The sequence below is a fragment of the Carcharhinus amblyrhynchos genome, chromosome 21 (genome assembly GCF_965287045.1).
Source record: "Carcharhinus amblyrhynchos chromosome 21, sCarAmb.v2.hapA, whole genome shotgun sequence".
Taxonomy (NCBI): Eukaryota; Metazoa; Chordata; class Chondrichthyes; order Carcharhiniformes; family Carcharhinidae; genus Carcharhinus; species Carcharhinus amblyrhynchos.
In genome coordinates, this window is record NC_137344.1 from 31,276,532 (window position 1) to 31,290,028 (window position 13,497).

Consider the following 13,497-nt stretch of genomic DNA (forward strand, 5'->3'; position numbering starts at 1 on the left):
AGGAAGGAGCCGATGATCGGGGGAAAGAGGAGTTGATGCCAGTACTGACATTTGTGGGGGGGAAGGGAGGGATGGTGTGGTCGAGTGCCGGCTCCATTCGGTGGGTGGGGGGTCAAGTGTCAGCCTCACTTGGGGGTGGGTTGAGAGGAGCCCTGAGACTTCCGTGGTGGGCTAGGGCTGGAGGGAGGTTTATTGCTGTTCTGATTGGGCTGCCGTTTAAAGATGGTGCCCGATCTCAGTACAGCCAGATTTTGTCCGCATGCTGAGGTCTCACCTCACCCCGCCCCCGCAACTTCCCCGCATGACGATATGAAACATGCCCCCTTGATTTTTTAAGGCAGAGTGTTTTAAACCCGGAGAGAAAACCAGCGTGTTTCTCTGGAGAGAAGTACGCCGACTTTCTTGCCAGAAACAACACAGCCATTTTTTGGTAAGATTTTGCCCCGTATGTCTTGTGTTCTTGGAATAACCTCAAAAAAACAGTTTTGAAGTGACCATACATTTCTAGATTGCTGCCTGATAGGCAAGATACGCCATTAGGGATATGTGTCTGTTGTTAACATAATGAACAGTTTTTCTCTGCTTTGTTTCTGCTATTAAGTAGCAGCCGTACTTAATGTATACAGCGATTGCAAAATAATCTATGCCATTGATACATGATTTTTAAACTGAAGTGCAAACAATTGTGGAATAAGTTTTCAGTGATCACATCTAAATAACTTCTCAATAGTCTGGAAAGCAACAACATCAAAATGCAATCCTACAATACACTCTCTTTATAAATCAATAACAGGGAATGGATTCACCTTTGCACTGTAAACACAAATCTCAGTAAAGACTTCATAAAAGTAAATTTCACATTGTTGGAAAAAAACTACTGATAACAAGGATGTACTTTAAGATGTTGACCTAATCTCAGTGTTGAAGGCACCAAGATATATTCCACTAAAAAAGAAAAACTCTGGGAAAGATGTCCTCTCCATGGCTAAAGTTAAATGTGGTATCAAATGGAAGAAAAAGGTTTATAATGCTGTGAAGATTAGGGGAAAGTTGGGGATATTTTTAAAACTAGGAAAGGATGACTAAGAAGAGTATGAGAGAAAATTAGCAGGGAATATAAAAAACAAACAGTAACAGTCTCTAAAAGTAGTTAAAAACAAAAAGAATAACTCCAGTGAGCATTGGTCTCTAAGAGGTTGAGAGTGAAGAATTAATAATGGGAAACAAGGAAATGGCAGAGACTTTGAATAAGTATTTTGTCTCTGTTTTCACAGTAGAAAACACAAAATGTATCCCAAGAATAGCAGAAAATCAGAAGGCAAAAGGGAGTGAGAAATTGAAAATAATCATTATCATCAGAGAAAAATGTACTGAAAAACTAATGGGATTGAAGGCTGTCAGCTCACCTGTCTCTGATGGTCTGTATCCTAGGTGATGGTGAATGCATTGGTAGTACACTTCCAAAATCCCATGAATGAAACGCACAGAGTGGATAAAACAAAACCGGTACATGTTGGCTAGAATTCTCCGAGCTCACCTGCAGCTGGGATTCTCCAGTCCTGCTGCAGTGAATGGAGTTTTGGCGAAGTGCCAAATTCTATGTTCTTGCTGGCAGTGGTGCCGGGTCAAACGAGATCAGAGGATCCCAGCTGAAGAGTATTTGATTTCAAAAAGGCATTTGGTAAGTTACCACATACAAGGTTATCACACAAGAACTCATGGTGTTGTGGAGGATATACTACATTGTAGCATAGACAGAGGACTTGTTAATTAACAGGAACTGGAGAGTTGAGATAAATGAGTCACTTTCAACTTGACTAAACTTTAATTAGTAGAATGCCACAGGAGTCAGGACTGGAGCCTCAAATATTTACACTCTATCATAACAACATGGATGAAGAAATGACTGAAATTAGTCAAATTTGCTGATGATATAAAAATGCAAAGGAAAGCAAGTTGTGAGGAGGATACAAAGAATATGCAAAATGATTGAGATAGGTGGACAAAGTTTGGCAAATGGAATATAATATGGGAAGATGCAAGGTTGTCCACTTTGGCAGAAAGAATTGGAAAACAGAATATTACTTAATTGGAGAAATACTGCAGAATGCTGTGGTACAATGTGACGTGGGATCCTTGTACATCAATCATAAAAAGTTAGCATCCAGGTACAGCGAGTATTAGGAAGGCAAATGGCGTGCTGGCCTTTATTACAAGGGGGATGGAATATAATAGAAAAGCACTGTGATAACTGTCGAGGGCATTGATAACATCACACCTAGAGTACTGTGTGCAGCTTTGTTCTCCTTATTTAACAATATACTTAATTGGAACTGATTCAGAGAAGGTTCACTGATTCCTAGATGATGAAGATGTTGTCTTTTGAGGAAAGATTGATGGGTTTGGGCCTATCCTCATTGGAGTTTAGAAGAATAGAAGTGATCTTACTGAAACTTGTAAAATTCTGAGGTGGCTTGATAGGGTAAATGCTGAGAGGGTGTTTCTCCTGCTGAGGAAATCCAGAACTAGGGAGCACAGTTTAAAATAAGATGTCTCCCATTTAAAATGGAGATGAGAAAGAATTTGTACTCTCAAAGAGTTATTCATGTTTGGAATTCTCTTCCATAGAGAGCTCGGAGGTCGGACCATTGATGTTACTCAAGGCTGAGTTAGACAGATTTTTGCTAACAAATGAGTCAACAGTGATTGGGGTCAGGCAGCAATAGGGGTTAAGCCCACAGCCAGATCAACCATGATCTTATTGTATGGTGAAGCAGGCTCGAGGGGCCAAATGGCCTACTCCTGCTCCAATTTTTTGTATTTTTATTGTGTATAAATTATTTATTCTTCACTTAGATTGGGGACGACATCCTCTCTATTGATTTACAGTAATGTTTTAGATTTGCTTCAACCTTTTTATTCTTTCTATCTTTTGTTTATTTTACTGAAAAGCTACTTAACGTCTTTGCTGATCAAAATCTTTTTCATTCTATTGAATAAATTGCATTCTGGGCTGCTCTACAGCTGTTTATCGACCTGTGTGACATATATGTGATGTCAGCGTATAAGCTACTGTGTTATACCAGTCTCAGCGGCAGGAACTCATTTATAAGGGAATGTAAGTTTCACATAGAAACATCATACTCAGTAAGCTGTGCTGATTTTAAACCTATTAGGAAATTTATTTGAAATAAGTGCCACACAGTCTCCTTTGTCAGGCAGAGTCTTTCATGGAAGAAGGTGTTGGACAGCTCCCTGAAAAGGTAGACGCTTTGTGTTCTTCAGCACCTTTGTGCCCCCTCACAGATGATGCTCCCCCCAGCCCCTGATCATGCCTTGCAGTTCCCTGGTCTTGTTCTACAGGATATCCTCTTAGAGCCACTGCACAGTGCTGCTGGAGTCTATGCTCCTCCAACACAGTGATTAGTAAGAGAGCCAGCTCCGCTGACTTCATCCTGATATTGCACACAATCCTGCGCAGGTTGACAGAGAGAGAGAGGAAGTGGTTGGTGTCACAGCTACTGACCGTCATTATCTCCCCTGACCTATTGATCTTCCTGACCTATTGGCAGCCAGTACCAGAGCTTCGCCAGTAGCGATCATACACTCACAGCTCTGGTGCCCTTCCATCTCCAGAACATGACTGCCCTGGCCTATGTCCTCTCCCTTCTATTTGGATCTCCCCTCCCTTAACCTCACTGGGGGGTTCTTACAGGAGGGCCCTGTGCTCCCTCACCCTGACTGGCCAAGGTTAACTGGATGGCTATGTTCACCTTACAGGGGCTAGTGGATCCTGACTGGCAAGTGTTGGGGTGCTGGCAGAGAAGTAACCGCATTGCCTCTTGATCCTATGCAACCAAACTTTGAGCCCTAAACCATGAGGATTCATCCCAATCCTTCAATATGAGATTGTAGGGAGCTGACATCGGTAAGGTTAATTCTTGATGGCCAATTGGAGCATGAGTCTCATGAATGTCACCCACTCAGCCAATTAGGCTTGGCTCTATGACTCTCACACCCCACCCTCCTACTCCATGTGTCCCGCAGCCACCCCTGCCCCAGACTCCCATGTCACAGACTGCATACTCACATAGCATTGAAAGTGGACTCCAGGACCACCAACACTAACGATGAATCCCACTCCGCTGGACAATGTTATGCCCCTGCCCTCCCCTTTCTCTCACCCATCCCCTCTTCCTCCCCACCTCAGACGTTCTTGACACCCGTCCCCCTACCCTGGCCACCCCTGAGCCACCTGAACATCACCCCCCATACCCCACTCTCCAGAGTTGCCCATTTGCTCCCTATGCTCAGTGGAGACAGTGGTGCTCACCTCCTTCCTCCCTCTCGGAGATCAAGGCATCTGGTTCCTGTTTTGGAAAAGCAGTCGTAAATTGCGCCGGTGAGACGTCACGTCATGTGGGTGGGAAGATTCAGTAAGGGTCAAAGATGCAATGTTAACCAGGCTAAGTAGATGCTAATAGATTCAAATTCATGTTAATCAGGTTCATGACCTGCTTGGGGCAGTCTCCCAATAAATTGCAGTGAAACAAGTCTCTCTCTCTCACTCTCTTTGACAGTCTCTTTCTCTGTTTAAATCTGCCATCTTAAATCTGGCACCAAGTAGGTAAGCAACTAATCACATCAAAATATTTCAGATATATTGCCTGGAATTTTATCGCCCCGCCTGCCACGGGAACTGGAGCGGGCAAGGGGTGGCATATAGAAAGGTCCGTTGACCTTGGGTGGGATTTTATGGGTTCGGGATGAGGCCAGAAAATCCCACCCATTGTGTTAAAAAGAATTAATGTACAAGACATTTACACTTGACAGCCTTGCTTTTTAATGAATCCATTACATATCCTGCTGTGAGTTTCTCACTGTAGAACATCATTGCTTGTTTTGGAATACAGACAGATGTCCTGTACCCAGGTTTGTGCCTCCCTGCTATGATAGCTATAAAAGAACAGCCAAGATGACTCACTCCCACTCTCTATTTTTAGCCTCCTTCTTGTTTGAAAGCAGCTAACCTTTGCTTTGCAAGCTTCCTGAAACCCACCAAACATAGGCGCAGTTTGTTTGTCAGAGACACTACAATTTGGAACTGCAACACCGTGCTTACTCCAATGTATTTTCTAATCTAATTATTGTATTAATGGCCTTCTAGGTAAAGTGTATTAAGCACACCAGAAGGATCTACAATAGGTGCAACATGAATAAAACGTTCTATTGATGCTCCACAATTCCTCTAAATTATATTCGTCTGAGCCTGTTAATATTCTGTGTGCTTTGTAAATCATTACCAAGGTATAATGAATGTCCACATATTATATCATGCTTATACTGATTATTTACTTGAATCTTCATGGTTTTTTTTCAAATCAGGAGGTGAGGATAAACTGATTAAATTCTGGGGGTACAACGAAGGTGAGGTTACACACATTGGAGTGGGTCACAGTGGAACCATCAACCGTGTTAAGATCTCTCCCTCCATGAAACACATAATCAGTGTGAGTTCTGATGGAGCTATTCTGCGATGGAGATATCCTCATTCAAACTAATTTGCAGCACACTTTTATTGGCACAAAACAGTATTGTTTCAGAATTCCGTCTTTGACTTTTTTAAGTTTCAGTGATAGATTTTCATGATATCGGCTTTGGATTTCAGAGAAGTAGACTTGTCCGTTATGTTGGTATCTTTCTCAAATACTTCCTTCCTTTAGACATTAATGAAAATTCAGCATCTTTAATTGTTAAAATAGAAATCAAATTATTTTGGGAGAAATCCTTTTTTTCAGAGGTGTAAATGACTTGAAGTTTAAATACATTAAATATTTTGTGATTCTGTAAAAACTGAGTTCAATTAATGCATCCACTTTAATAACTTTTAACTGTATGAAATCAATAAAAATTGATATCCATGCAGTTATGCATTACCTTTTAAGTAGCATCTTCCACATCTATCTATTTCAATGTACTGATGATATTGAATAATGCAAAAGTTTTAAATACACTGTAACTTATAGAAGAAATAAAAACATAATTTAACAGCACCACACCTGGTATCTTTAAATAATATCAAAGTTTTTTTTAACTAATTATAAACTTGTGGCAAAATAATTCCTCTGCCCATTATGTGTAATAATGCCTAACCCAGTTTTAAAGAATGGACTTTCTTAGAATGCAGAAAGGAATGTACCCTTGCAAAGTTATTGCCTTCTTGCAATCTCCGTGGGGAATGGAGCAAAGGCTTGAAGAAAATAGCTAATAAACTATTTTAATGAAGTATTAGGCTGTATTGATCTGTGACCCATATATCTCAATTACCTAAAACGATTCATTTTGTTACAGTAGTTCAGCCACCTATCCTTGCCAAAGGGGATAGGCACATGATTCAGGATGGATGAGTTGCAAAAATGGAATGAGACTGCAAATTATCAGCCCCAGGAAGGGCAACCCACATATCACCTCAACTTGGTAACCTTTAGTGCCTTGTAACTTTGCCATGGTAAATGTTGGCATGTATTTGATCAATAAACACAACCCAGGACCCCAAAATCAGGTCCCAACATCATGATTAAACGTTCTCAAAAAGTACCTTAACACTTACTCACTTTACTGAACAAGTTAAATTTTACTTCTTAAGTGTATTCACAGCTGACTTAGCCTGTGGGGGACACACTTAGGCTTCTCATGTCTGTTCCACAAATCTTCAGGCAGTGCACAGTTTATAACTAGACACTGCTGGAAGTTGCCTCTCTATCAAAGCCCAACTGAACAAAATGCTGATAATGAATCCAGGAAATTTTAGGCTAATTTGCCTTTTATTATTATCATTAGTGAGTAATAAATAATTTTAAAATATTTGTATTTACTTAATTTTGCATGATTTCCGAAATATGTTATAGGAATATTGAAACATGGAAATGCTCTCTTAGTTGCAATAGATGTACATCATTGATATTCTGGAGAAGAAATTTTAATCTGTCAGATTCAAGTTCAGATCAGTTTGATCTGTCTGCCCATAAAGTGTTTCATGCTCTTTGCATTATCATAAATTGTTTCAATTCCTTTACATACTTTGAGAAACATATGCTTTACTTAATGTCTGGGTTGAGATCCTTATCTAACTTTGAAGAATATTCCAAATTCTTCACAGATAACTGTCACTGCAAAAGAAAATAGTAGAAGCCAATGTTTGTGTCATATTTTTATTTACTGAATTCCATCCAAAGGCGTTGTAATATTTACTGAGAACAAATATGACCATTAATAAATTGTATTCAAGCAACTACAGAGTATTATGAAATACTTAAATATGGTTGCCAGATGATTTGATTTAGTGGCCTTTTTTTATATAGGAAACATATCCTTGTCACAAGACAAGTTATCACGCTACTTCAAGTACTGCTAAGGTGGAATTTAACTTAGCAATTTGGCAAAATTCCACAGTGTTTTAATGAAGTGACAGTATGGTTTAAAACCCCTTGACTAAACACACCATTTCATAGATGTAACAAGAACCTCCAGTTCCAGAACTTCCTTGTGGATTCAGTGCAAAAGCAAAAGTTGTAAATACAACATATGTCATGGTCAGGAATATTTTAGTCACTTGCTTAATATACATACATACAGTCTGATCTGTTGCTGAAATCGTTAATAAGCAAACCCTGGTAGGGCACCTAAATTGTGATTCTAATGAAGAAACTTGCTTCTGGCCTGTAAAGCCAATTACTGTTGCAATCCATTTCCAATGGGAATGTCTCAAATCATTGGCTCAAGCAACTAATAACAAGACTCATGCAGTTGGGAATATTGTCAGTTCCTTGGTGAAGTTCATATACACGTAAATATTTTATAAAGAACTCTGGCATTTGATTCAGGATAAAGTTCAGCAGAAATATGAGGTGCAGATAGCATGTAAATCACAATTCAGGATAGGCAATTGACTTTATTTTTCCAATTCAGAATATAACCAAGTTTTGTGCTACAGTGGGAAAATTAGATTGCAAACTGTTCTATTGTCTTTTGAGCAGTTCACATCGCAGATGTGAGCCCTTCACAATAAGAAACTATGATTTTGCAATTTGATTTACTATGGAACAGGTAATGATAATACTTTTCTTTGACATTTTTCTTTAACAAAAACTGATGGCATAATGATGTTGAGATTTGGAGACCACATGTTGAGAATGATATCCAATATTTTATATTCAAATTCAAGCTTAGTAGAGAACACCCTTAATCTGGTTGACCTCTAAATTGTCATTGGTCATGTGTAACACATTCTTGGGTAAACTTTGTGAAGTGTACCTCACAGCATGTTTTGCCGAAACTGAGGATACATTAAACATTCAGATCAGCATATCGCATTCATGATGCTTTCTATTTGCGGTGATGAAAAACCATACATCTCTTGACACTGATCAGACGGTATCAAAATCTGCCTCGGTTGTGAGAGACAGTTTAAACTTTATTTATTAGTGTTACAAGTAGGCTTGCGTTAACATTGCAATGAGGTGACTGTGAAAATCCCCTTGTCACCACACACTAACGCCTGTTCGGGTACACTAAGGGAGAATTTAGCATGGCCAACGCACCTAACCAACAAGTCTTTGGGAGGAAACGGGAGCACTGGGAGGAAACCTACGCAGAAATGGGGAGAATGTGCAGACTCCGCACAGACAGTGGCTCAAGCCAGGAATCGAACCTGGGTCCCTGGTGCTGTGGGGCAGCAATGCTAACCACTGTGCCACCGTGCTGCTCTCATTCAGCTCTCTTCAACACTTGCCTGCATTTATTCAGAAATCGCAATGAATAGTTAATGGGATATCAGCATGATAAAAATTAAGCATTTCAGTCTGACATTTAGCGTGGAATTGGCTGCTGCAATTCCGTCACGGTACATAATTGGTTGAAAACCAACATTGTTCACAAAAGAATAATTGTAACAGAGTTCATTACAACTTTTATAATATCGCACATCACTAAGTATGAGTCAACCCAGCATATAGGACAACCCCATTTTCCAGTGCCAAACAGCACATTTGGGCCTTTGTATGATGTATAAATTGAACACCCATTTTCTGTCTAATAAATGCAAGTTTGGGACTAGGGGAGGTGAATGGCTTAGTGGTATTAACGCTGGACTGTTAGTCCAGAAACTCAGCTAATGTTTGGAGACCCGGGTTCAAATTCCCCCCACAGCAGTTGGTGGAATTTGAATTCAATAAAAAATATCTGGAATTAAGAATCTACTGATGACCATGAAACCATTGTCAATTGTCAGAAAAACCCATCTGGTTCATTAATGCCCTTTAGGGAAGGAAATCTGTGGTCCTTACATGGTCTGACTTTCAGTGACAACAACTGGGATGCTGATCTCCCCACTGTCTGAGCTGAACGCAATCATCTGTGTGATCTGATGGGTGTTCCAAAACCAATAATCGCTACTAAGGTACATTAGCACAAGAGAAATCAGTGTTTGCAATAAAATTAAGTTTTAGATATAATTTGTTCAACATTATTCTATGCAAACTAAATTTCTTGGCAACTTTTCCTTTCTTTCATTCTTAGGCTACTGGTATTTTACAGTCAGCTGTTACCTGACTGAATTAGCCAGATTCTTTTTGATGACGTGCAATTGGCGACGTACTCGCTGAAAAACTATTGCAGGTCATGTTAACACAAGAGAAAGATACTGTGGAAATAAAAGCAAAATTCTGGAAATACTCAGCAGGCTAAGCATAATCTGCCAAGAAACAAGATGCTGTGTGACCTGCTGAGTGTTTTCAGCATTTTCTGTTTTTATCACAAATCAAGTAGAAAGCATTCCCGTGTCCCCATATTGCTCAGTGAAATGGTTCTTAACATCATTGACCTAGATAAATGTAACCCAACCATTGATGAAGATGTTATAAATTTAAAAGGATTGTTGGTTGTTTTAGAACTGATCACATGTTTTGATGATGATGTCATTAGGGTGTTTCACAGGCTGCTGTTATACTTTCAGTTTGTACTCTGTACATCAAGGCCTCCCAGAATAAGTCGATTGTTGTTAGTTTTAATCTATTTGTGCAAACCATGTTCTTTTGTGTAAAACCCACAACCCATAACATAGTTAGGATATTAGAGAAGGTATCAGTCCCAACAGATAGTAACCATTTACGACTTAAAACTTAGCCCACTGACGCATGTTGTTTTGAAATAAAGTCAACCTGTGTGTTGCCTGGTAGGGTGAAGGTCTTATGAGGACAGGCTGAGGGACTTGAGGTTATTTTCATTAGAGAGAAAAAGGTTAAGAGGTGACCTAATTGAGGCATACAAGATGATCAGAGGGTTAGATAGGGTGGATAGTGAGAGCCTTTTTCCTCAGATGGTGATGGCTAACACAAGGGGACATAGCTTTAAATTAAGGGGTGGTAATTATAGGACGGATGTCAGAGGTAGGTTCTTTACACAGAGGGCGTGGAATGCCCTGCCTGCAGCAGTTGTGGACTTGCCAACTTTAAGGGCGTTCAAATGGTCAGTGGATAGGCATATGGATAACATTGGAATAGTTTAGGTGAGTGGGTCATTAGTTTGGTTCCACTGGTTGGCGCAACATCGAGGGCTGAAGGCTCTGTACTGCGCTGTTATGTTCTTTGTTCATGTGACTCCAGAGCCACAGCAATCTGATTGACTCTAAACTGCCTTCCAAAGACAACAAGAGATGGGCAATAGATATTGGCCAGCCAGTGGTGCCCATGTCCCACGAACGAATAAAAAAGTGCTCTATCTTGTAGGAGAATCTAGAACTAGGCACCACTGTTTAAGAATAAGGGGTAGCCCATTTAAGATAGATATGAGGGAAACAAAAATTTTCTCAGAAGATTGTGAGACTTTGGAATTTTCTTCCTCGAAAACTGGTCGAGAAAGATTCTATCAATGGGCAGGATTTTACAGCCTCACTTGGGCAAGATCATAAAATCCTGCCTGAGGCCAACAGAGATTTCTGTTTTGTGTACCTCACCTGCCCCGATTCCGGGGTGAGCGATGTGGTAGGGTTTTGGCCAATATCTTTAAGCAGAAGTAGATAGAATCTTAATAATCAAAGGGAAGAAAGGTTATTGGGGGTAGGCTGGAATGTGAATTTGAGGTTGAAATTAGATTGGCCATGATGTTATGGGATGACAGCACAATCTCGAGGGGCTGAGTGGCCTACTCCTGCTCCTAATTTATTTGTTCATATGTATAAGTCAGCACATGGCATGAAGCGGACGACATGAGCTATGTTTCCAAGAAGGTGCGCTGGAGTTTAACACATGTCCACACAGAGCAGGCTGCATATAGTGACCAACAAAAAGAAATGTTCCTGCAAAAAGAAGGAAATGTGAATCTGGTTTCAAGCGAAAAGTCATAACATTTGTGAACTCGTCAAATCACTGTGCTGCAGTATCAGAATTCAGTATTAGTGAAAAACTAGTGTGAGAATTGAAGAAGGAATCTGCCCTCAACAAGATGCCCACGACCTAATGCATCATGAGAACAGGGAGCAGCCACTGAATTGAAAGCGTGTATCAGAATGGGTTCTTGAAAATCATTAGAATGGTTACTTTGGGTGTAATTTTCCTGAAAAAATGACTAAGGGAGCAGGCTTACCAGGCAAGTGTTTGTTCCCACAAGGAAAATGGAGTGAATTGCACCTACGATTCCGACACAATATCTGACCGAATCTTGAGCCTCATTGACAAAGATTTTTATGGCCAAAAAAAAACACCGCGCTCGCGCTGGCCTCCCTCTGCTTTGCCCGTCACTGCTGAACTTAATCATGCCAGTCACTGGGGAGCTGGATGCAAACAGCTCCCCATTACTCCTCAGCATTTGTTCCACAGCAAGTGCAAAGGGTTGCAGCGAGATAGTCCTCACCAGACTTCTGGGTGGGAGTTAAGCAAGTTTATTTATTAGTCACAAGTAAACTTACATTAACACCACAATGAAGTTACTTTGAAAATCCCCTAGTTGCCACACTCAGGCGCCTGTTCGGGTGTACCGAGGGAGAATTTAGCATGGCCAATCCACCTAACCAGCACTTTTTGGGACATCTTTGGAGTGCAGCAGAGGTGGGATGCACTCTGCTCCAGGAGAAGGCTTCCCACCAAGGTCACACTCCTGCCTGGGATCCAGTGGCAAGCTCGCTGCAGAAGAGGATGGGGCAGCAGTGCCGAAGAGAAGATGAACAATCTTTTGAGCTCATCCAGACTAAGTCAACCTCATGCCTTCTTTTTCTGGATCCCATTGCACATCCCTCCCATCTCCACATTAATCCTTCACTCAGCCATTTCACCATTTGCCAACACTTGTCAGCAGGCTCTCCTCCCCCTCCCCAAATCATCATGTTTTCCCCTACTTGCTGCTATGCTCCTCACACTCCAGCTGCCACTCAAGACCCATGCCTGCCGCACCTCATTACCATCTTAAATATCAACAGGCCCAAACTCTCCCTAAATGTGTCAATTGCAGGACAAAGTCAACCACAGCAAGTGTGAGCAAGCACACCCAGTCGGAGTAATGCTGGAGCTGAGTACTCTCATGCAATTTGAGGAGAGAACACTCAAGCTGGCCAGGGAGGAGACAGCGAAAGAGTTCTGATCTCCAGCATCATTCTTCAGAATAGAATAACGTAGGTTTTTTGGGCGAGTGAAAAAATGGAATCTTACTTCACTCTGTGAAAGATGTAAAGCAAGATCTGTTTCCCACCAACAGGGGAAGAGGTAGAGCCTAAGCTCGCTGAAAGCCAGCAGACTGAAGCAGACGGTATCATTGCGATATGCAGATCACTGTGTTCTGTGAACCCAGAGATCTGTCTGTCATTACCTCCCCCCCAGCTACTGCTGGCCTCCACGGCTGACCCCACCACCCCCCCCTCCACTACTGCCAGCCTCCATTGTCAATTTCCAACCCCCCGCCAGATTGATGACCCCCCCACCCACACCCCACATAGGCCATCCGATTTCTAACCCCTGTCACACGCCCTCCCTCCCCGCTCCACAGATGATCCTCACCCCAAGATTGATCTGCCCATTTTGGCCCCATCCCCTTCCAGTTGGGCCCACCCCTCAGGCCACACTCCCTTGGCACTGCTTGGTGCCTGGCATTGCCAGAGCGCTAGGCTGGCAGTGCCAGACTGGCACTACCCAGGGGGCACCCCCTCCGCCCTGGCCTCCCAGAAGAGGCCACAATGGCCTCCGGCCCCACCCGTGAGTCCGTCATGACAGGTCCTGTTTATGCCGACCATACATGATCCTAACTGGTGGAATCTTCACTGGCAAGGCCGCAGAGGCAAGTGAGCCTGGACGATTACCTCCCAGGCTCACTTATAATATTTAAATTCTATTCTGAATAGAATTTCAATACTGAGATCAGCCTCGTGCCCTTTTCGGGCGCAAGGTTGATCTCGCCAGATATCCGGTGCCGGTAAGATCACGAGAGGCGAGAAATTGAGTGTGAATCCAATTT

At 41.7% G+C, this 13,497-nt stretch overlaps 1 protein-coding gene across 1 annotated transcript in view; it reads left to right on the forward strand.

The window, feature by feature from the left end:
- The window catches only part of cfap52 (cilia and flagella associated protein 52), a 58,106-nt gene extending 50,839 nt beyond the window's left edge, over positions 1 to 7,267 (forward strand). Inside the window, exon 14 of the mRNA XM_080209216.1 lies at positions 5,386 to 7,267. Within this exon, the coding sequence (XP_080065342.1) occupies positions 5,386 to 5,561 (176 nt within the window). The 3' untranslated portion in view covers positions 5,562 to 7,267. The remainder of the gene's footprint in view (positions 1 to 5,385) is intronic.
- Positions 7,268 to 13,497: the final 6,230 nt, after the last annotated feature.